The 22645-nt window shown below is 40.1% G+C and overlaps 1 protein-coding gene across 1 annotated transcript; it reads left to right on the top strand.

The window, feature by feature from the left end:
- Nucleotides 1-619: 619 nt before the first annotated feature.
- On the top strand, nt 620-16860 carry RUVBL1 (RuvB-like AAA ATPase 1; the record flags this gene model as incomplete). The annotated part of the gene is made up of 10 exons (XM_009874545.1): nt 620-706; nt 1341-1473; nt 5412-5563; nt 6841-6930; nt 7778-7927; nt 9234-9297; nt 10435-10633; nt 12626-12728; nt 15860-15951; nt 16267-16860. Coding segments are annotated over 10 exons (1230 nt in total), but the record flags the coding sequence as incomplete, so codon positions are not given.
- Between the last annotated feature and the right edge of the window lie 5785 nt (nt 16861-22645).

The following is a 22645-nucleotide window of genomic DNA, read 5'->3' as shown; positions in this document are numbered from 1 at the left end:
CGGGGACCCCGGGGCCGCGCCCGGCCTGTGCTGAGTGTTCCTACGCATCCCGTTACTGAGAAGGGCTTTGCCTGCGCTGCTCCGTGCGTGCTGCGGCCGTGTGAGAAGCGACGGGGGCAGTCAAGGCTGTGCCGTACCCCGCTACGTTTTTCACCGAAGCTGGCGGCGAGTTGGCCGTCCCTGGGTTTTAGGTGTAGAAATCGGGGTGTCGAAGGCGATGAAGCCCACCACAAGTCAGGAGGTTCGGTGCAAGCGGGGATTGGAGGTTCCGTTTCAGTCCGATGGCTGGCTCTGGGCGGGTGCTTTAGTTAGTATGTCGTTCAGAAAGTTAGAAGATTAATTTTCTGGTTTATTTTTAAACTTTTTGCATATATGCATGCAAATTCAGGAGGGAGAAAGGAGTCTGTGATATTCTTTTTTAATGTCTGTCAGATAAAATGATTTTAGATAGAAGGTTTTTTTTACTGATCTGGCCTCCTTTTTTGTGTGCATGAAATTGAAATCCATTTTATTTTTAGTGGTCTCACAAAACCTGATATTTCTAAACACCCTTAGTAATATCGGAACAAAAGATATTATAGCAACACTTTTGTTAACAGTATAATTATTTAACTTCTAGGCTTGTGGGGTTATAGTGGAACTAATCAAAAGCAAGAAGATGGCTGGCAGAGCTGTGCTATTGGCAGGACCTCCTGGAACTGGCAAGGTATTTTTAATTTTTCATATGAAATACAGTATTCTCAAATCTGTTTTGTTCTAATTTGTTGTCAAAATAATTTCAGGATAGTGGTTAAATAATGTTTTCATGTAATAGGGTGGGGTTTTTTTTTTAAATCAATGTATCGACTTGATTTCCTGCTTTGTGTTTTGATTTTTGCTATATCATCGACATTGGCAATATCCAGCGGTGTGTTCAGGCATCACTGGTGTGAAACCACCTCTTGTAGGTTACCAAACACATCTGTAAATATGTCTCTGAAGAAGAGTCTTAGAAGTTAATTTCATATTAAAAGCCTAAATACATTTTGCTTTGCTTATTTAATTCCTGTGCTATTTAAGGCTTTCTGCATTTGTATCAGATGTCAAATTCAAATGCCTAATATCGTGTCTTTAAGGTGTTTTATAAGTCTTTGATAAAAGTCACTTTTTTATCTGTCTAACTTGTTTTAGGGGGAGGAGGGTTGTTACACATGAGGAACATATCAGACAGAATAGTCTTGATAGTTGATATATGGAAGGTGATACAATGAGGAAAAAGAACTTTGTGCTGAAAGAACAAATTGATAATTATAAAAAAAATTAATGTGTGGGTTTCGGTTTTGTTTTGTTTTGTTTTTAAGACTGCTCTGGCTTTAGCTATTGCTCAAGAGCTGGGAAGTAAAATTCCCTTTTGTCCTATGGTTGGAAGTGAGGTCTATTCCACTGAGATCAAGAAAACAGAAGTTCTGATGGAAAACTTCCGACGTGCAATTGGTAAGTTTCAGAAAAACAGAAGAATTAAACATTTGCATGATACTTACTTTGCTTTTTTCCAATCATCTAAAAAGTGAAAACTTTTCAGTGGTTGTCGTTGTTTTCATGTTACTGTGTGTTCTTTTTCTTCAGTGCTGATCTTAATTTAGCGAATCTCTTCCACACTTACTCTTTTCTATTTATAAACCGTAATTGTTATATGGTGGTTTACTCTGCTTCCCCAGAATCTCCTCTCATCTTCCAGCTTCATATCCTGCTTTGGCTCTGACTCTGAGTAAAGCTGAAAGAAAAATTAGCTTTTGTTTCTTACACTAGCAGAAATACTTTTAGACAGAAAAATGTTCTCTCCTTTTTTATTTAGTGATTTCATCCTACTAAGCAAACAGTCGTAATCAGGGACTCCCAAATGGCAGCGTTAGCCTGGCTCGGTGTTCCAGCAAGCACAAAGGAAGTTCCGTGCCAACAAAATAAATATTTTAATGTCTTCCTCAGTTCTACAGTGCTTTTATAAGCTTGATGTAAATTGGTTAAATTTGCAACACAGCCTCACTGAGTATCTAAAGATCTCTGATATGATTGCTGCTGACAGCTGATAAATGCAGTTTGGAGTGGCCCCTGTTTGTATGAGGACTGGCTAAAGATAACCTGACTGCTTTTAGTACTGAACACAGCAGCAGTTATTTTTCCTGGTTTCTGTACCATGTGTCCCCTTGGACTTCACCTAAGTATTTGGTGGCAGTAAGGTGAAGTTCTGCAATGAAACAAAAGCATCCCGTTGACTTGATAAGAAGGCCACTCTCGGTAGTCTTCTAATTACCAGGGATCTGGCAGGGCCTGGGGGAGGGAAGCCAGGGACTGAGTAGTCTGCAAGATTTCCTTGATGTGATGAAGTTGCCTGTCAGAGATTTGGAAACCTGAACCAACAGATGAAACTTCTGCTATCCATGTTGTCATTTCTAGAGACAGCAGTATTTTAGCTCTCTGAGGTTTAACAGCCAGCTACATTGTTAGTTCCCTGCATTCCCTGAATGTCAATAGAGAGACAGTTCTAAACAAATATTAGTGTTAATGAAAGATGGGACTTCTTTTATTCCTTCCTGTTGAATTCCATGTCACATTTTCATAACACAACCTTTATTACATACTTTTATCAATGTAAAAAAATTCCCTGAAGCATTTAAAAGTATTAGTAACTACCGTTTCTGGTAATAGAACATTTTTCAGTCGTATTTAAATTTCAGTAATGTGTAGCTTCCCTGACTAGTAAATAAATAATTTACAAGAGTGTATCTGTCAAAAAATCATTTTTATACACAGTACACCGTCAGCTGTGACTGGATTCAAGAGAAGCTTCAGCTCATATGTCAACTAGTACTTAAAGCATTCATTTAGGATTGGGGATTTTTTGGAGGTGGGGTATGTGTGTGATATGATTCCTTATTATCAGGTTCTGTACACATCATCTATTGCTCATATTGTGCATTTTACTTTCAGAGTGTTTAGGTGTCTCGATAAAAATTATCAGGGATGTTAACATCATTTTTTCCCTTCCCTCCACCTTTTTTCTTGTAGTCGATAGAATCTGACTGCTTTGGATCCATCACTGTATAAGGGAACTGGGATTTTTTAGAATTTTACAGATTTTTTTTTATTGTTAGGAGTACACAGAGTTTACAGATTTATTTTTTTTGGTGAGTCTTTGAATAACAGGCCTAACATGGGCAAGTACTTCTTGGGGTATAGCAGAGAGTTTGTAATACCTGAGAAACATGAAAAGACAGAGTGCGAAATGAGAAGATGGAATTGTTGTACTGGTTAAAAAATCTCGAGCTAGGAGAGATTTATGCTGTATAGAGCTTATTAGCAGCTGGCAAGCGAGATGACAGCAGCTAATGTTAGAGCTCAGCTGCAGTAAAAAATAACTACTGGAATAGCCACTTAAATAGCGTATCTGTTCCCTGTGTCTCCAAATTGTAACTGCCAGTAAATCAAACAAACATGATTTAACGCCATATAATGCTGTTGAATCAAAACATGAAACAGTCCCGTATTGCTGCCTTAGACTCGTGCCTCTGATTTATAGGTAGGAAATGTCTCTGTTTAACTTAAAGAGCTCTTTCGAGATTGAAATTTGTAATTGATATACACCAAATAATTGGAAAACACAGGATAATCAGCAGCAAGTTACAAGCATCAATTACCTTTGCTCAGATCACATTAATCTGTAAATATTTCCTGTACACACACCTACGTGAGTACATTAGTTTAGATTAGAGGCATGCTTTTGAAACAAATCTCTCTAGGTTGTCCGTGCTGACTTGGCTTTGGTGTGTGTTGTGGAGTATGTGAACTGGATTCTTTTCAGATGAAAGGAAACTGGAACATGTGCTTTAGCAGTGTACAAAATACAGCCCAAATACAAATGGGCTTCCTTTTATTCAGAGCAGAATAGAGCTCATACTTCAGTATTCAAAACAAAAAGGAAAAACATACCTGTGAATGTCCACTTCTCTGCACCCATAGTCCCCACATGGCTTCACGTTCCTTTTCAGTGTAGCCTGCGTGATGCAGCCCTGTTCAGGTCAGTTTTGTAACTCAAAGGTTAAGTACTTTTTTGTCCAATGTTTTGACCTGAAAAACATTTTAAAAAAAAGTTACAGAAATCTACTTCATATAAAACTCTTTAAGTAGTGCTGAATAAGAAGAAACAATCAAGAAATTATCATGTTATGCACAGTTAAGCTTTTTTTTTTTCACATTTCAAATCCTAGTCTTGATTTGGGTCCAGTAGAGGGAGACAGACTCGTACTTGTCAGTTCTTTATATTCCCCTATCAGCAACTCAAGATTACTGGTGAAGTGTCTGATCTATTTCAAAGCAAAAAGAAAAGTAATGGAACAAGGAAAGTTTTATAAAGTCCTAATAGCCTCGGACTGGGCAGGATGACTTCCTTATATCTTGTTACAGCCCATTCATTATTTTCGCTATGGCATGTGTGTCTCATAAAATACTTTACAGAGTCTCTTCAGATGTGGGTGCTTTGAACTTTTATGTAGTTAGAGCATCTGCATAATTGTAGTGGTAGTGGTGATGATAGTGTATTTTCTCTGTAACAGTCTAACCTTAAAACTCTGCAGCTCTGTATTATTCATCAATTTAAAATAACTTAGTTAATTACAACAGTATTGACTAGAAGGCATCCAGATACCGAGATGATTGTCTCAAAACCAAGCAAAGTCACTGACAGCTATTTTGAAGTAGTTTTACATTTGTATTGTAGCGGATTGTGCTAAATTTTACCTAGCTCACCTTTTGCTATTAACTTGAAAAATATTTTAAATGCTACATTAACCTTTTCTTAATTTTCTGAGGTTCTAACACAATACCCCGTTAATCAATTTATGTTATTTTTAACTCAGTTACTAACATTAGAAGTTTTTTATAAAGTTCCTTGTTTTGTCTCCTATCTTTTTCCTTACTTTGCAGGGCTTTTGTAGTAAAAAAATAGTGTAAAACTTGCAGTTATGTTACTGTCACTTAGTTTCAGATCTTTAGTTTCAGAGGATGGACTGTTTATCTGACTGTAGCATAGGGGAACAAATCAAGCATATCCCCTCTTTGGAGGACAGAAAAGAGAGAGGATACTGACATTTGCTTCAAGAATTAATAATAATGGACAGAAAGAAAATAATTTTTTAAGAGTTTAATGAACTGCTTTGCAGGTCAGAACTTGGGCTGAACTTTTGTCCTGATGACACGGGATGAATATTCTCAATGTTGAAGAAGGGAACTATAATTGATCTTTCTACTTTTGAAATAAAAAACTACTATTAAATGTAATGCATCCTAATAATAGGTGACATTCTGTTGGCAGGCATGTTTGCATGTATGCAGCCACTGATTTGTGTACTGAAACTATTCTAAACAATTTCTTGCAGGGTTGAGGATTAAAGAGACCAAGGAGGTTTATGAAGGAGAAGTCACAGAACTAACTCCATGCGAGACTGAAAATCCTATGGGGGGGTATGGCAAAACCATCAGCCATGTAATCATAGGACTCAAAACTGCAAAGGGAACCAAACAGTTGAAGGTCTGTATGGCAGAGTTTCAAAGATTTCCTTAAGTATTTCAGGTCTGCATCTTCCGTTGTTAGCACTTCGTATTTCCATTTTAAGCTCTTGATCCCCGTATCTGTAGAGCGGCGTTGCCAGAAGGCTCTTTCTTTTACTACAGAACTTTATCCTGCTCCTGAGCATGCACCTTTATTTGCTTTATGTAGAATATTTATATATGAGTCTTGTCTCGTACTAATTGAAGTTGGTAATAAAGCTGTCGCTCAGTTAGCAGCCCCTGTTATTTTTCTGTTTGGCAGCACACACTTGTATGTCTTTAATGAGTTAAAGATGGGTTTAAGCAGGAAGAGATCCGGATGCAGTTTTGCAGCATTACTAATACCAGGGAAAAATGGGCTGAGTTGGGAATCTGAACTATGATCTATCTCAGTCTGTGATATGCTCACTCTGACCCTGGCTATATATTCATGTTCATGATAGCAAACATAAGAAAGGTCTTGTTTGTTTTTTGTTTTCCTGATTCCCTACGAAATTTTTGAGAGTTGTTTTGGGAAAACTTACCTGCTTCAGTATAAATTGTTCTTTCTGTCACATCCCTTCTTTCGACAGGGAGAGAGATGCTCTAGTGAATATTTGATAGAGGACTGGAAATTGAGCTGGTATGTTGCCAGCTCAGACTCACTTTCCCTTTGTTTGGTTATACAAATCTCTGTCCATGTTGTTAAATTCCTCTGTCAGTTAGAGTAGGAGAGAACGGAAAGCTGTCTGTTGTTAACCATTGTCTTGCATTTGTTTCCTCTAAAAACAAGAAAACGCAGAGCAAAAGTGAATAAACATGTACCGAGAGAAGCAGGAGCATCTAACATATTCCACATCCACTCTCCCTCACACATGTCTGTACAGGATAAAGACTTTTGAAATCAAGTAGCGTAATTCCATGCTATAGTGAGATTTCTTTTTTTATAAAAGCTCAGCTGGAAAGCAAGAGAAGCGCTGCTTCCTAGGTATAAGTATATTGTCACATTACACAAAGGCATGTTTTGTGATAGTAGCTAGTATCATTATGTTTCTGGCACTTACCATCACTTCCTTCAGATAGCAGATATTTTTGGTAAGAAGGTAAGTTCTGTGCGTCTTCGTCAGAGTTACTCTCTGTCACTGCTCCAAGTGTTATGAAACCCTAGAGGTATTGTTGGGAGGAGTTGCAGTTTAATTTTGTATGGTGGGAGTGAGCTTTAGACTGAATTTCTTTTCCGTGATTACCATAAGAACTGTGTTGTTCGCTTGTCTCCAGCTGGACCCAAGCATATTTGAAAGCTTGCAGAAGGAGCGAGTGGAAACCGGTGACGTTATTTATATTGAAGCAAACAGCGGAGCTGTCAAGGTAAAAGAAGAGTTGTGCACTTTTATACATTGCTTGCATTCTTGCAGACCTTTCTCCGCCTTTGTCAGAAGGCTCTCCGATATATTAACCTTAACTGACATTAAATGGTTACCTGGAAATTTTGAAAAGAGCCCAGTGTTTTCTTTATCTGGAGAGGAAAATCTCCCCTTCACTTGAAAGAACGTGGTCATCTGGTTCACAGTTAAAGTCTTCTGGCAAGGAAGCCATCACTGATGCTGTCTGGATGAGTTTTCTTTTCTGTAAGATCAAGACATCTTTAGGGGATGGGCGAAAAAAACAAGCAACCTTAGTCATTTTCAGGCTGACATGTGCAGTGTATTTAATCTTACTTTTATCGCTGTGGTATTTTCTCCACAAGATATATACATGTAGAAGGGAATACTGCATTAGTTAGCATTCTTTTCATATCTGATTTAGAAAGTAGGGTACAGCGATACTTGCTGTTTAATGGATGAGCATAATATTTTGTATCATATAATAAATCACCCACCTACAAAGGAGTCTTGAACAGTTCTCCCAATCTCTAGTTAATCTGCTGGATTTGTCCTTTAGCAAGAATTGCATACGCTTAAAAGAAGGGGAGAGAGGAGAAGAATATTCTTACCATTGAAAATATCAGGTGTTTTTCAACAGTTTTTGAGCTTTGATCAGTAGATAGGCTATGCCTGTTGCTAAGCGGGGAGCGGGATGTCTGAATTGTCAGCTGAAGCTTGTCAGGACTGGAATTGTGAACTAAGCCCTTTATCTTTATCAAGTTTGTGTCACTCAAGGTTTTGGCACTGAAACTAATTCTATACCTGGGTTTCTCCTCTTTGCTTTTCCTCAGAGGCAAGGCAGGTGTGATATCTATGCTACGGAGTTTGACCTTGAAGCTGAAGAGTATGTTCCCTTGCCAAAGGGTGATGTGCACAAGAAAAAGGAAATTATTCAGGATGTCACCCTGCATGACTTGGATGTGGCCAATGCTCGACCTCAGGTATGTGGCACCACAGATGAAGTCTTTACAGGAAAATTATTTGAAATAGATGTGATGGTTACTTGAATAATCAAGGAGATGTAGAAAACTGAGGTGTCTAAATCCCCCTCAAAGATTCCACTATGGGAAGAGCAGTAGGTGTTAGGCTGTGAAGGCCAGTTGACATCTCTCTGGAAGGACGTTGATCATGCTACAGTTGGCTACCTCAGTGCCCTGCTGTACAGGTTAAAGAGGCAGTTGCTAGGTTAGGATTCATGCACCTGGTCATGGAATATTTGTCAGAATACTTTTCCTGATGCTACAGAAAACAGTCTTGTAGCGGAGCTTCCGCGTGGGGATTTGGGATCTGCTACCTTCAAAGTTGATGCACAATCTGGACGTAGGTCTCCCCTTCCCTCCATCACTGTGCCTCATCCCCTGCAGACGACGAGTGGGTAGGCTCCTCTTGACCAGGAGACAAGATTATTACTTTATCTCAGAAGGAAGGTTACCTACAGATGTGAGCTAGCAGCAGCCAGATCTGCATCTTTTATTTATCTGAAGTTCTGAATACAGATAATTTGTTTTGCTCTGTGTTTATGGGTTTTAGGCCATGAAATAGAAACTGCAAGCACTATGATAAAAGGTCACTAAGTATTTTTGACTGCTGTGGATTCTGCTGATGTCCCTGCTTCCTTCAGAAATATTTCTTAACCTTTTCTTAAATCTCCTTATAACTTTCAGTAGACCTCTGAACAGGTTGCAGCAGAAAATTTAAAATAGGAGAATTATTCCTTGCTGTATCTTAACATAAACCTGGTATGGGGAGAATTCCATCTATGTCATAAACAAAAGCCACTGTTAATACAATACATTTATTTAAAGGCTGACATCCCTCCAGTATCATACTAGAAGCCTGCCCTGTTTCAGAACATCCTTTTTTCAACAAAATCATTTACGTGATAAAAATCAAAGTGTTCAGAACTCTTAAAACTCAGCATAATTGTCCCCTTGTTTACAGGATGAACACATACCATGCACACAGGCAACCTAAGTCTCTTGTGTTCCTTGACAATTTTAGTCCTGATGACCTCCTCTGTGACAATTCTTTTAAACAGTATATCCCATTTTGTTTATATATTTTGTACTCCAAATGAGCGAGGCTACAGTGAAGTGACCTAACCTTTGACAGACTAACAATCAATATTGAGGCAAAGTATCAGGTTAACTGCCAGAAACAACTTTAACCAATTCCTGATTTATAAAATTCTTACAGTACGTGTTCACTATGGGACCTCTTAGCTGATGTATAACTTTCTTACCCTAGGGTGGGCAAGACATCCTTTCTATGATGGGACAATTGATGAAGCCTAAGAAAACGGAAATTACTGGTATGAATCCTGCGTGTTTGACACTTAGAAAAAGATTTAAAATAGGGTTATTTGTGCACCATCTCTAAATTAATACCTACATAACATTTATTCATAAATATTCAGATTTCAAAAAGCATACAGCTGCTAGAATTGCAATGGCTGGAAATGCTACAGTATGTTACTGGTTCACACATGGAGTGGTAAAATCTGTACTGAACTCTGCACCTGTCTTCTGGAGAGAAAGAAGTTAGAATGCTAGGGCCATCCTCCTTCCTCAAAAAACTCCTGTCACACAGCATGAGGTTCACACTCTGGTTAAGAGCCAAACTAAACAACAACAAAAAATAATACAAAAAAGTTACGCTTATGTGAAGCAACCATACTGAATTTCTGTGGAGTACAAAAATGGCGTATAAAGACTCTGGTTTGGTTTAGATACCTTCATGGCAGCTGACTATTGGCTTGATGCTCTGACTGCACTGCTGCTCTTCCTACTTGTAGTTCGCTGAAGAAAAAAAAATAGCTATTCTCCTTTTTTGCTCTGAAAGAAATGGTGTTTCAGTAAGCAACTATCTAAATTCAGATGAAAGCCATTTTCAGTACCTAAGGTGAATGGCGGTCTTTTGAAGTATTTTGTGTGTTGGAGAGGTCACTTTGCTTATTCTAATGTCGGATTAATCAGTGTAACATCTTGCATAGCTTTGAGATCCATACGTTCACAGAAATTCATATAGCTCTATTTTTTTTTTTAGTTGTTAAATACAACTTCGCTGAAATGCAACAACAATATTTTATTCTCAGTGATACTCTTTTCAGCCATGCTTGGAAATTTTGTCAAGTTTCATGTTTTAAACTGAGGTTTAACTGACGTCTCCCCTGCCCCTAAACTCACCAGACCCATGAGAATCAGAGCCATGTGAGAAGACAGAGTACCCCAGTTAAGTGCTAGAAGTTCAGTTTCGAAATACCTTGTTGCACAGGTGTCTCCCCAATACAGAACTGAATGCCACAGAATTTTAGTGTCACAGAGGTTTTTCTCTGTGGTGGTAAGATACCAAGCCATGAAAAAATCAAGGAGAATTTTACTTGCCTTAAATCTTTCTTACATACCTGTAGTTCACTAGCAGAACAACTAACAGTTTCTTTTTGTCTCAGACAAACTTCGAGGAGAAATAAATAAGGTGGTGAATAAATACATTGATCAAGGCATCGCAGAGCTAGTTCCAGGTGTGCTCTTTGTAGATGAAGTTCACATGCTGGATATCGAATGCTTCACGTACCTGCACCGAGCGCTGGAATCTTCTATTTCCCCCATTGTCATCTTTGCCTCCAATCGTGGGAACTGTGTTATCAGGTATGACGTCTAAGTTGAATTTTCCAGTTCGCATTGGTCCATAAAACTTGGAATTGGCTCTGTCAGCAGTTACAGTCTTTGAAGGCTTTTTTCCCTGATGCTGACATCTGTGATAATCTTTCGGATACAAGCTGCATCAGTGCTCAAGAACTGCTTGTAAGCTTCACGGCAGAACAGGTGTTCAATGCCAGGCCGACTGAGTTAAAGCAGAATGGAATTCCTCATTTTATTTCCACTGACACATACTTCTTTCTCTATCAGCTTCTGAATTCTATTATTTCCTGGGTGATCTGTAACTCTTACCTTTCGCATTGAATACCTCAATGCATCTGTTGCTTGTGCATTAGAGGCATCAAAAGCACCGGAGCTACGAATTTCTAATATCAGTTTCCTGGTTCTTCTGGATCGTTTTGCTTTTTGCTGTCTTCATTGCATCGGACTAAAGCTTCCTGTGCTTGCTGCTAAACCGTGTCACAGTTCAGTCTCTCTCTACCCTTTGTTATTTCCTACTATGTGGGTCTGTCTTTTTGTGGTTCTTTGCTCTTGCCAACTAACTTGTTTTTCATCTCCACTGCAGTTCGTGCCTCCGCTTCAATATTTTGCACCCACACAATGCATTCTTTGCACGTTCAGTAAAAGTACTCTCCTCTTTCATGTTCTTCCTTAAGTTCTACTGCTAATTTGTGGTCTAGGTCTAATTATGTCTAAACAAGCTGTCATTAGCAATGATTGCTACTCTTTGAATTGATTTAATTCAGCTGTGTAACCAGCTATTCCTTTCCCTCTTAGTGGGTCATCTGGTATTAATCTTTCTCTGCTTTCATTGCTTAGAAGTTAAACATTTTTGAAGGGCTTATCACCTTAAGGTGGACATTGCAGCACTTTATTTGCAAAGGCAGAAAAAGGCTGTCTAGTCAAAGTACAGCAAATAGGGATCTGTCAGCATGGATTCACTACAGATCTTGTTATGAAAAAGATTTAAGAGAGGAAGATTTCCATAGACTAGTTGTATCTAATATTGCTAAATTAAGCCCTTAAAAGCAAGGTCTTAACTTCTTAACTGTATGCTACTATCTCAAGCAGTTAGCAATGCTCTGATTTGCCTGCTGATAACTCTTAAAAGGGTCAGGGAAAACTTAATTGTATACAAATCTGTAACCTCATAAGAGAAGGAGAGAACACCATCTACTTGAGTACAGCAGATGATTGCAGGGCTTTTTGATTCATTTCCCAGTGAGGACCACAGCTAAAGCTGCAGTGCGTGAGTACTAGCACTGAACTTGGAAATGTAGTTCTCTGCCAGCGCTTCACTGTTTTCACCTTCAGTCTGTATAGATCTCCTGAAATCTGGATATCTTTCACTCCACAGCAAATTGTGGTGCTCTTGGAAAACCAAGAGAAGATACGTCTGCAGCCTTTGCTGTTGGGCGTTGTTCCTCAAATAAATAAAATGGTTGGGGGTCCAGAGCCTGCTCTGTCCTCCGTGCGCAGACATCTACTTTGCTGGTTTGCAAGCATGGAACGTAAATCACTGCAGTACTCACTGGTAGGACATGGAGAAGAATTGAACAGACTAATGGCTTATTCAGGAAGAGGGGATGTTCTCCAAATACATGATAGCGTAAATAATTTCTGCTGACCCTGCTAAACAACTTCCTAAGAACAATTTGTTCCCTTCTGGAAGATACGTTGGAGCATTAGCTAAGACTGTATTGTAAGGAACAATAGAGGGAAACATGAAGGAAAGTGCTACCTCTTAAGCGGTTTTGAGTGGTGTGTGTAAGAGCTATAGAAATAGTATTTATTTCCCTCAAGCTGTCCAGTATGAACTTCAGTCTAGAATGTTTGCTGTTTTGGAGGAGTGTGTCTCTGTGAGAAGACACAAGAATTGTAACCTAGTTTATGGGTAGTCACTTCCAAATGATTTTGAGTAAAACCAATGTAACAACTCAGAGTAGTATCTGATCCCTTTCTGTTGGGTTTCTCCTTTAGAGGCACGGAGGATGTAGTGTCTCCTCATGGGATACCACTGGACCTGCTGGATAGAGTGATGATTATCCGAACCATGCTGTACACACCCCAAGAAATGAAGCAGGTATGCACAGCATTTTAAGAGAAATTCTAAAAAGTCCCTAGAGTTCTAGTCTATCAGGATGACTTCCTTGTCTCTATACTCTGTTACTGTAGAGCTGTTTGACACTTTGTGGTCGCCGGGGTTTGTGCCAGAAAGCTTACCACTTCCTAAATGCGTGCTGTTTTAGTAACCATTTACAGCAAGCTGGTTAAAACTGTGTATGCGATTTCCCTGTCTGATTTCCACCCACTGATGAGGAGTTGCATTGGTAAGCCTATGTAGAGCAGAAGGTGACATCTCACTTGTGTGAAATAACAGAAATTGTTAGCTGACCTTCTCTCTTGCACAGATGTGTCTTCTGTAGAGTTTGCAGGTTCCAGCAGGTAGTGTTTTTCACTTGGAACGAGATGAAGTGTCACACCTTGGGACGTTTTATCCCAGACCTCAAGCTGTTCCTCCAAGTAAAAGATGAGAGGGATCAAGGGACACCGCTTCCTGCACTGCATTTTTGCCTCTGTGCCCTGTACTATAGCTTTAACCTATTAGGATTGTCTCCTGTAACTGGGAGGATTTTCAAGCTCCTGGTCAAGTTTGGAAATATTGGCACAGTAAGTGTTGCAGAGACGTGCTGCCGAATGCCTGAAACCTTTCGTGTGGGGCCATCGCAATGTATTGTGTATCAATTATAATGCTTGGGTGCCATTGATGCATCGTGCCAAAGATCCCCCTCATTAGTGTGTCAGTGCTGGGAAGTGACACAATGCAGAAGACATTATGGTTTATCGTGTCAATTCTGTGTATGATTTAAGAGATAGTGTCAATGGAGGAGAGCATTGTCACGAGATAATAGTCTCCTCCTGCTGGTTAAGTGCCAAGGTGAAGCCGAGGCATTTATCGAATATAAACATAGAGGCAAAGCTTCATTCCACTTGGATTGAGGAGCTTTTCACATATGGCTGTTGTGAACAACTCTCAGGATGACTTTTTTGTACCTAAAAGGACACTTTAAAGCATTATGGTATAGATCACAGTAGAAGCAACCCAGTGATTTAATAGTATGATTATGCTTTGTCTGTACACAAAACAAATTGTGAACTGTGACTTTGACTCAGTCTGGAGATGTTAAAGGCTGTCTGGACTTCCCTGTACTCTGTGTGAATTTTGTGTAGTTAGAGCAAGAGTATGTACTCTTAAGTTATTTTTCGTTAAGGTTGCGATTTGTAATACCAGCCTAGTGTGCAGATAACGCACTGTTAAGAAGCTTGTTTCTGAGCTGTTGATTTTCAGAAGAGCTGCGTAGGTATTGTGACTTCCACTCTCCCCAGGGGTGAGGGAAAGGAGGTGTTTACAGTAGCATTTCCAAAAGCTAAAAATAGAGTTCAGAGATTATGTCCCATAAATCATGTTCCCATAGTCAGATAATCTCATCATTCCTTAAATTAAGGCTTTTGAATGACTTTTCCTCTTGGGAGAAGGGGAGACGCTATTACACTTACTTTTGGTTTCTAACTAAATACAATTGTGGGAGGTTAAAAATAAGATTATTTTTTCTCCCATTTTCATTTCATGCTAGGAAGAAGTTTTCATCGCTCATGTTTCTGTGTGAGACTCTTTGCCTTGGCCTTTCACAATTGATGTGTTTATCAGCACAAGAATTGTCATTTTGTGACAAACTTTGTTTATAACCACTTCAAAATATTTCTCTTTGTGTTGATAAAGTAGAAGTCCAATAGTGTAGCTCTGCTCTGAGAGCAAGACCCACAGTTACCTTAGTGCAACCAGAATAGGGAAGAAAGCTCAGTTTTATACATATTCTAGTCAGGTATTTTTGTAATCAAACTATTTTGCATATGTGCCTGCTGTTAGATAGAAGCTATAAACTGGGACTTTTGTTCCTTTTTTGTTATTTTACCTGATAAAAACATCTTTTCCTATTTCACAGCACCTTTTTTACATATTTATTTGCTGGGTTAATCGCTTAGACCCTGATCCTTCAGTAAGGTTCTACCAAGTTGCTAGATAAAAAGTTATTTTTTAAAAAAAAAGTTGTTAAAGATGTGGCATTCAACATACTTTGTTTCTGGAAGGGGAAGAATGAAGCAGCAGTATTTGAATGAATGGAAAGTGATGTTTGAGTGATCTAAAAAATAGAAAATAATTTTCAGCCTGAAATTGTAATTTGCAGCAGCATTGCCAATATTCAGCGCTAATATCTTAGCACAGCTTCCTGCCACTTCAAGCCCCTCTCTTTTACTCTGTTGCCTACCCTGACTCCCCTAGCGCATTTTTATGGCTTTAATTTAAACGAGTCCTTCTTGATATCTTGTTTACAAAGCTGCCAAAGTGAAAAATACCTGTATTATATGAGGCTTGCAGTTCCAGAGTTATCTCAGCACTACAACACAACATCATTATCCAGTCTGCCCCTTATCACTCAGCTGGTAATACGGGCTGCCGAGAGACTTGTGCCACTTTTGTTGCAGCTTTATATGCTCGGGCTTATTGGTGATATCTTGCTCCCCAACTTTGTAAAGATCTTGAAGCCGGTACAAGCGTGAGACTGTTCTTGAAAGATTAGATTCTTCTTAGTGATTTTTTTTTTCTTCTTGTAGGAATAGGTGAATCATAGAAAGTAACTTTTTGATTTATTTCACTATCTTCTTGTCAATTGACTAAAAAGGGTGTTGTGAGCTGCTAAGAAAAGGGTGTATCTTTCTGGAGGGCTTTTTAGAGGGCTCAGCTGTGTTGTGGCAACGATACACTGAAAAATTTAGTTACTAGCTGGTGTAGCTGTCCATGAGACTCCAGCTGTCACTTCCTGCGTACTTTTTCCGTTTTCTTGCATAAAGTCTCATATTCTCTTCCTTATTTATCACGAAGATTAGCAGTCCAGACATGGTACTTTACCTGCTTTTCGTGATCATCAGTTTTTCAACAGATATTGGCCTATTCAACGATATTGGCCTTTTTGAAGACTTAGAATTCTACAAATTCTAGTTTAGCAGTAAGTTACACTAGGATATAACTCTCTGCACTATCCTGTTCCGTAGTATGTCTCATCTCTAAGCTGACAAGTTTCCAGATACCAAGCTAAGGAGTTTAGCATGCTAATTATTTGGGCTGGTACCTCACTTCCTCGTTCTTCTCAACAGATCATAAAACTTCGTGCTCAGACGGAAGGAATTAATATCAGTGAAGAATCCCTAAACCATTTAGGGGAAATCGGTACCAAGACAACCTTAAGGTAAGTTGAGTGCAGTTGGCTTTTCTCTTAAGTATGCCTGGGTCTGAAAACACGACAGCATCACTCACTCTTGGAAGCAAGACAGACCTTTCCCATACAATGGTGTGGTCTGTTAAGAACAGTGCCAACATTAAAAAAGAGTCAGTAATGCTCCTCTTTAATCCTATAAAGAATGTGTGTGCTGGAGGCTCTTGCAGACTTCTTATACTGCTGCTGGAGCTGTGTGTTTCCTAACAGATCTTCCACCCCTATGTATATTCAGTTTGCTGGGATGCACTGAATTGTAATTATTAATCCATCTCTGTTTGATCCCAGGTATGCTGTGCAGTTACTGACCCCAGCTAACCTGCTTGCCAAGATTAATGGGAAAGACAGCATTGAGAAAGAGCATATTGAAGAAATAAATGAACTTTTCTATGATGCTAAATCCTCAGCAAAAATCTTGGCTGATCAACAGGAGAAATACATGAAATGAAGAGTTTATCTCATTAGATACTTTGAAGCAGCTTTAACCCTTAGCCAGGGCTGGCCTAATTATTGAGTGAGAAATGTTAATGGCTTGTCTCTTTTGGGACTGAAAGATGTTCAAATGTTGGACTGCTTTGTCAGGCCAGAATTAACTATTGAGTGTGTGTATTTCATTATCAACTATTAGATGCGCCGTGATGTCTGTGTAACATCTTAGTCTCCCTTTTATGAATATATATGAAATTCATAGCTCTTGACCCATCAGTTTTCTCTTTAGATTTCATAACAGAAGAGCTCTAACTGAAGTTGATGCTTAAAAACAGTCTATTTTCTGTATGAATGTTGTTTTAAAATAGTTCCCTTTTACAGGTGAGAACTTTTTTTTTTGAATCAAAGTTTGTCTGAAGTGCTTTATAATAAAATATTTCAAGAATATCGGAAGCTTGCATCTCTTTACCTTACCTTGGGGGTTGACCTAAAGAAACAGTCAAAATAAGTTGGAACTAACGAAGCCAAATATGAGTAAAATGGATCTGTGAAATAAAAATAAATCTACAGCAAAGGAAAGAAATAGTCGTGGAAATAGTCTTGGGACCTTTATCAAGTGTTTACTTTTTTGTAGGCTTCGGGTTTTTTATTTTCTGAAGGCTCTTTTTTGAGAATGCAGAAATAATAGTTACCTTGGCCCTATTTAAAGCCTTTGTCCCAGAGTGACTTAACCTTTCTTTGGGTTGTCTTAAAGTAGATTAAATAAAAATTGCTTTCCATCATGGTTACCTATTTTTTCACTGTGTTCTCTCCCCACTTGCTTCATCATCTAGGATCAGGAAAACTTTGCAAGCTAAAATGGAAATCCTGCTCTGCACCAACTTTGTATGAAGTTAGCCTTGGTCTCTTGATCCCAAAGCATGGGTACTTGATTGCTTCACAGCACACTAAGGATAAAAGATCTAAACATAAGATCCTCGTAACTAAAATACAAATCTATGTAACCATGTAAATGGATGAACGAGGGAAAAAAAAAATAACAGCTTTATAAAGTGACTAACCTCACATTCTTCATCAGAAGCTTTAGTGATTTAAAACACTTCATGTACACTTACTTAAAAAAATAAGCATAGTTCTTAGGGTAGGGTGGGAAGGGAAGAAAGCACGACTTGTCACAGGAGGCTAGTTTTAAATACCTTTTTTCTTTCTAGCAGCTGTAAAGTGGAGAAGGCAAGTTTGCAAGTAATAATTTTAGCTCTTTGAAAATTTTAATCCATGTTCCTACACGAGAAGCTATCTGAGAAGCATCAAACACACGGCTAGTAAGGTGCCCATGAATCCGTCACACAAAGTCATTGGTTCCTCACAGTAGTATTACATTAGGCAAACACTGGCAATTGCTTCGCCCACTCCCTTTTTTTTGTTTTAAAAAAAAAAAAAAGTCCTTCTGTTACTCATTTTGCTTTCCTAAGAGGTTTTCTCTTAAGAGCTCCTGGTAGTTAAGCTAAAATGATCAGAGCACCGTAGCATGCATGTTTACATGGCTTAATTGCTATGTATCAAATGGAACAGAGTTTCCTTGTTATATGCTAGAATTCTGACTTCTAAAACTCATGGGTAAGCTCAGTCATCATCTTTTTGGGAAAGGAATCCAGCTGCTAAAAACCTCTGTCCTCACCCCTATATGCTCTAGAGATTTGTCTCTTCCTTGTGCTGAAGTGCTGTTAGTGGAAATTGCTAATGATTTTTCAGCTCCAAAACCCCTGGATTGGACAGCAGAGACTGCTGGAGAAACAAAAAGCAGAGCTGGAAGGAAGCTGGCTGGTTTGGATTTAATAATGTTTTGATCATATTCTACCATCTCAGTCATATAAAAACCTGTCCCATTCTTCAAAGTAAAATTCAGTACTCTGTCAGCCAACCCTAATTAGCTGTTGTACCTTAAATAATGTAGCTACTCCTTCCTCTACATCTGCAACTAAATAGTAGTGGCAGAGATATTTAATGAATGATTTTTTGGTTTATCTGCAGATATTTTTGGCCAAGGAGCAATCCTGCTTTGAAACCTAAAAATCCCCTCTCTTACTGACTCCAAATGAACAAAGATTGCAATTAAAACTTCAGAATAATTTTCACAGTGTTTCTAAGATCTCTTTTTGCTGCAGCAGGATGGCATGTTCTGTTTTAGTGCTATGGCACGATGGAAAGAGGCGCCCAATGAATTAAGCCACTGCATGGTCAAAATTGAACCTTTTTTTTCTGTTGCAGCTTGAAAGTCCTTCTTGGCAATGATGAATGTAGTTATTTAAGAATATAAGTACCATTTTTCTTGCATTTTCTGAAATATCTAACTGATCAATTTAGAAAGAAGTTTGAATAAGCCCTAAAATAATTCTGAATGCCAGAGCTGTTCAAAGTCCCAATCAGCATTTGATGGCATTGGCTTTTTCCTGATGAATACAGCTCTGTTCTCCTAGCAGCAAAAACCTACTGGGGCACTGAAGAATGATGCTGCCTGGAATACTGAAATCCTAAGACCACTGCTCCCACTGCCTGCAACTGTCCGGAGAGGGCAGAAACTCTGGCTTCTCCTTTGGCAAACCATTTTTTTTTCTTTGCTTACAAAATGCTCTTTATAAAAATTCAAGCTCTGTAAAACTGGGAAGAAATACTTGTTCTCAGAAGTGGTGAAACAAGTGATCCTCTGTAAAACTCCAGCTGAATAGCCTACCAGACCTCAGATATCAAACAGAGACCTAGGAAGGAGTGAACCGTGCCACACACTGAAAATAAGCAGTTCCGTCCGACCCTGGTTTCATAGCTGACTTCATGACTGATGGTGCCTGTCACTTGAGACTGACTGCAGGTGCAGAAGGGTACTCCAGGAAGAAAACAAGATCTCAGAATACACACGGGGGGAAAGCAGCAGCAATCAATCTAAATTGGTATTTTTCCCAAACCTTGAGCAATTTAAAAAGAAAGAAATCATTACTTCGTCATGTAAGACCATCCTTACATTTGCCACACGAGCCGCAGCTACTGTGCTGCAGCAGAGCTGTGGCTGGTACCAAACAATCCCCAGGAAGGAGCAAGACCGGGCGTTTTAAAGGGCAACAGCAGAATTAGGCTCAGGGTGTGCTGCAGAGGGTTGTTACCTACTGACTTGCTTCTCGCTGAACCCTTGGTTCTGAGGGGCTTGGTGCAAACTAGCTTGTGACAAGGGCCTCGCTTTTCCATTCCTCACGTTAACCTTCGTACAGCAGCGCATAAACCCCTGCTTCGTCTCCCAGCTGTGCACTGGTTCTGGAGGGCTCTCTCCCGAGGGTGCCCGACTCTCTCATGGCCATTAAGTGTCTACAAGAGATGTAAAGCTGTGATACAAAGGGAAAATCCTTCTACACTAAATGGTGAGCAAATGTTTATCTAGCCTATTAAGTGACGTCCAGCAGACTTATTGGTGTCAAAGCTTTGCCCATGAAAACAGTCTTTCATATTACTGATAAAAATAGTTCTGTTGAAAGAATCACTGCACCATACAAAATAGTTAGTGATGGAGAATCTTTAAAAAAAAAAAAAATACTTATTTGATGCAAAGCTTCCCCTTGAAGTGGGAAGGCACATGCAGCAAGGAGCATTCCCACCAAATAAGTTTGGTTATTAATATCAAACGTGAAAGAAGAAACTATTATTTTAATTCTTTTCTTCCTATTTTCCACAAAGGTTGCACTTCATGCATTAATCTTCTCAGCGAAGTTTTTACGACCGATTGCCTGCACACTATGAGAAGTTTCTCCATCCATTACTCGCAGGGAAACGGGCCTTGCTGTGTAGGAAAATATTTGTTACATCTTATCAGGGTGACACATAATCTAACAACAATTACAGCAAGCCCATATTTTGTACTATTTCAGCTTCAACGTGAAAAATAGTTCTAATATTAAACCTGGAGTGGGTGGGGGTTGTAGTAACCAGTTGAATATTGTAAGATGTGATTTCCTTTTGACGCAGAGCGGTGCCACACTCAAATCCTGCTCTGAGACAGTGGATACACATAAATCCAGTGTACGTGCCTCCTATGCGGATGCCATGGTGTGGTAGTGACTGAAAGTTGATTTCCCCGCTTTATATGGACCGAGGTCAGAAATTGCCACGTCCTTAGTTTTCATGCAGCCAAAAGCTTCTAAAATGCAATTAACCTTCCTGAGAAAAATGAGAGGTACTCTAAAAATTGACCCAGCTAGAAGACCATTGATGTCAAGAAAAGACAAGATCATCCACATCCTAAAAACTTTCCATCTTCAAAACTGGTCTAAATGCCCTTAATGGAAAGACACCACGATTCCCGTTTTGCATTGGCCTTTACTGCTTAAAACTGAGGTACCAACAAGGAACAGCCCCGGGGTGTGCACAGGAGGTCGTGGCAGGGCAGGGGCGATGCTGAAGGACAGCAGGCGCGAGAGAAGGTAGGGGTGCCGGGCAGGCAGAGGGCCTGCTGGGGTCACACCAGGGATCTCTTTCAGACGCTGCGTTCTCAGCACTGCCAGGGCCAGCAAAACACTCACTTGGGAAACCTTCTGTGCCGATCCTTGCACACGCACGGAACATGATACACGCCAGCGTTCCTCAGGGTGGGAAACGCTCCAGAGAGGTGAAGATGAGGATGATTTTTTCTTGTTTTGGCAGAGGATACCCTGGTAATCAAGAGTCATTACCAGCAGGAGTTTAAAATAAACTCCGCTGTTCTCATCCAGCCTCAGACACTCAGAAGCAAACAGGACCTTTTTCTGCTTAACATTTCAATACCTTTAAGCAGAACAAACACAAGCACCCAGCTCTGTGGCAGTTCTGGGAGCTGGGTATAAATGCACTTTGGGCTCTTGGTTCACCATCTGTATTTCCTCTATACTTAGTAGCTTTGGAGCCTGTGCATCAATGTACATATTTTAATTGTGCGCATCCAAACAAGCCATTAACACCAGCCAGAGGGACGGCACCAATGTCCTGGGAGTGGGCAAGATCACAAGGGCAGAAATTAGGTAGTGGCAAGATTTGGTAAAGGGAGCAGGCTGGAGAAAGAGCAGATATGTTTTCTTTTAAACAATAAAAATTTAGAACCAATTTATTTTTATTACTGACAACATTTTCAACAACCTTCACTGGGTTTTTTTTCTGGGTGCCAGCTAAAGATTTCCGAGGAGGAGAGGACCTAACGCCATCCATTTCACCTTGCAACTGCATGGCTCTGCTGGGGTCTCAGCCCCAATTTCCAAATCAGGTACCAGCCCCCTGCTCTGCCACTGCCCCTCTCCACCAGCTGACAGCCCCATGACTCTGCCAGCAGCCAGTGGAGTTTGTGAAGGTTTTCTGGTGTAAAATGAGGCAAACAAGGAGAAAGAGGAGAGACTCAAGCACGTTTCAGATCAGAAACCAGGCACAGGAAGAAGTGGAGAGACAGTAAGGAAGCAAAGAGCACGCTCACATCTGGCTCTCAACATCTGCAGCCAATGTTTCTGTTTCTTTGCCAGAGAAAGAACACTCACATTGCCAAGTCTGCAGTGAAAAGCAGGAAACGGCACATGGATTCTACGATTCTGTGATTACACTGCCCACTCACCGTGGCCCTGCGGGGATTCCATCTCCCGTGGGAAGGTGGAGGCCACAGGGGCTGTCGAAGGTGGCAATAAAAACACGTTAGTGCCTCAACATCCCAACCGAGGTCATGCAGCACGGGAGATGGTTCAGCAAGGCTGGCTATGGGTAATGGGGGCGCAGGGTGAGGCCGAAGGTCCAGCCTTGGGCTGAGATCCCTGGCTGGGGCTGCTGCTGTGCCAGCAGGAAAAAAAGGAGTAGCTCTATGCAACAAAGGCCATTTTGCCTGTTTAGGACCTTTGTCAAGCATCAAGGACAAAAGCAGCATCCTCAGCACATGCCTTGTCCCCTAGACCTGGAGCCCCATCCCTGCAATTGCCAGTTTCCCAGTGCACTGAACTGCCCCGGCCACAACCAGCAGTGCCCGACAGGGAGCTCAATGCACTTATGACTATAATAGCTGTGTTCTGGGTCACCTGTTCACCCCCTTGATGCCTGGCTTGCTGCTTTCTGTCCTGGGCTATTAGTCCCCCTCATAAACAGTGGTAGTAACTGGCAGGTATGGAGCGTAGCAGCGGTGTGGACAACGGGGATTTTACTTCCAGAGAAATCTGTGACTTCCCAGGGAGCCTGACTGAACCTATCACCG

Source organism: Apaloderma vittatum, unplaced genomic scaffold, assembly GCF_000703405.1.
Source record: "Apaloderma vittatum isolate BGI_N311 unplaced genomic scaffold, ASM70340v1 scaffold35268, whole genome shotgun sequence".
NCBI lineage: Eukaryota > Metazoa > Chordata > Aves > Trogoniformes > Trogonidae > Apaloderma > Apaloderma vittatum.
Note: the sequence above shows the minus strand (reverse complement) of the source record. Positions and strands in the feature narration are given on the sequence as shown.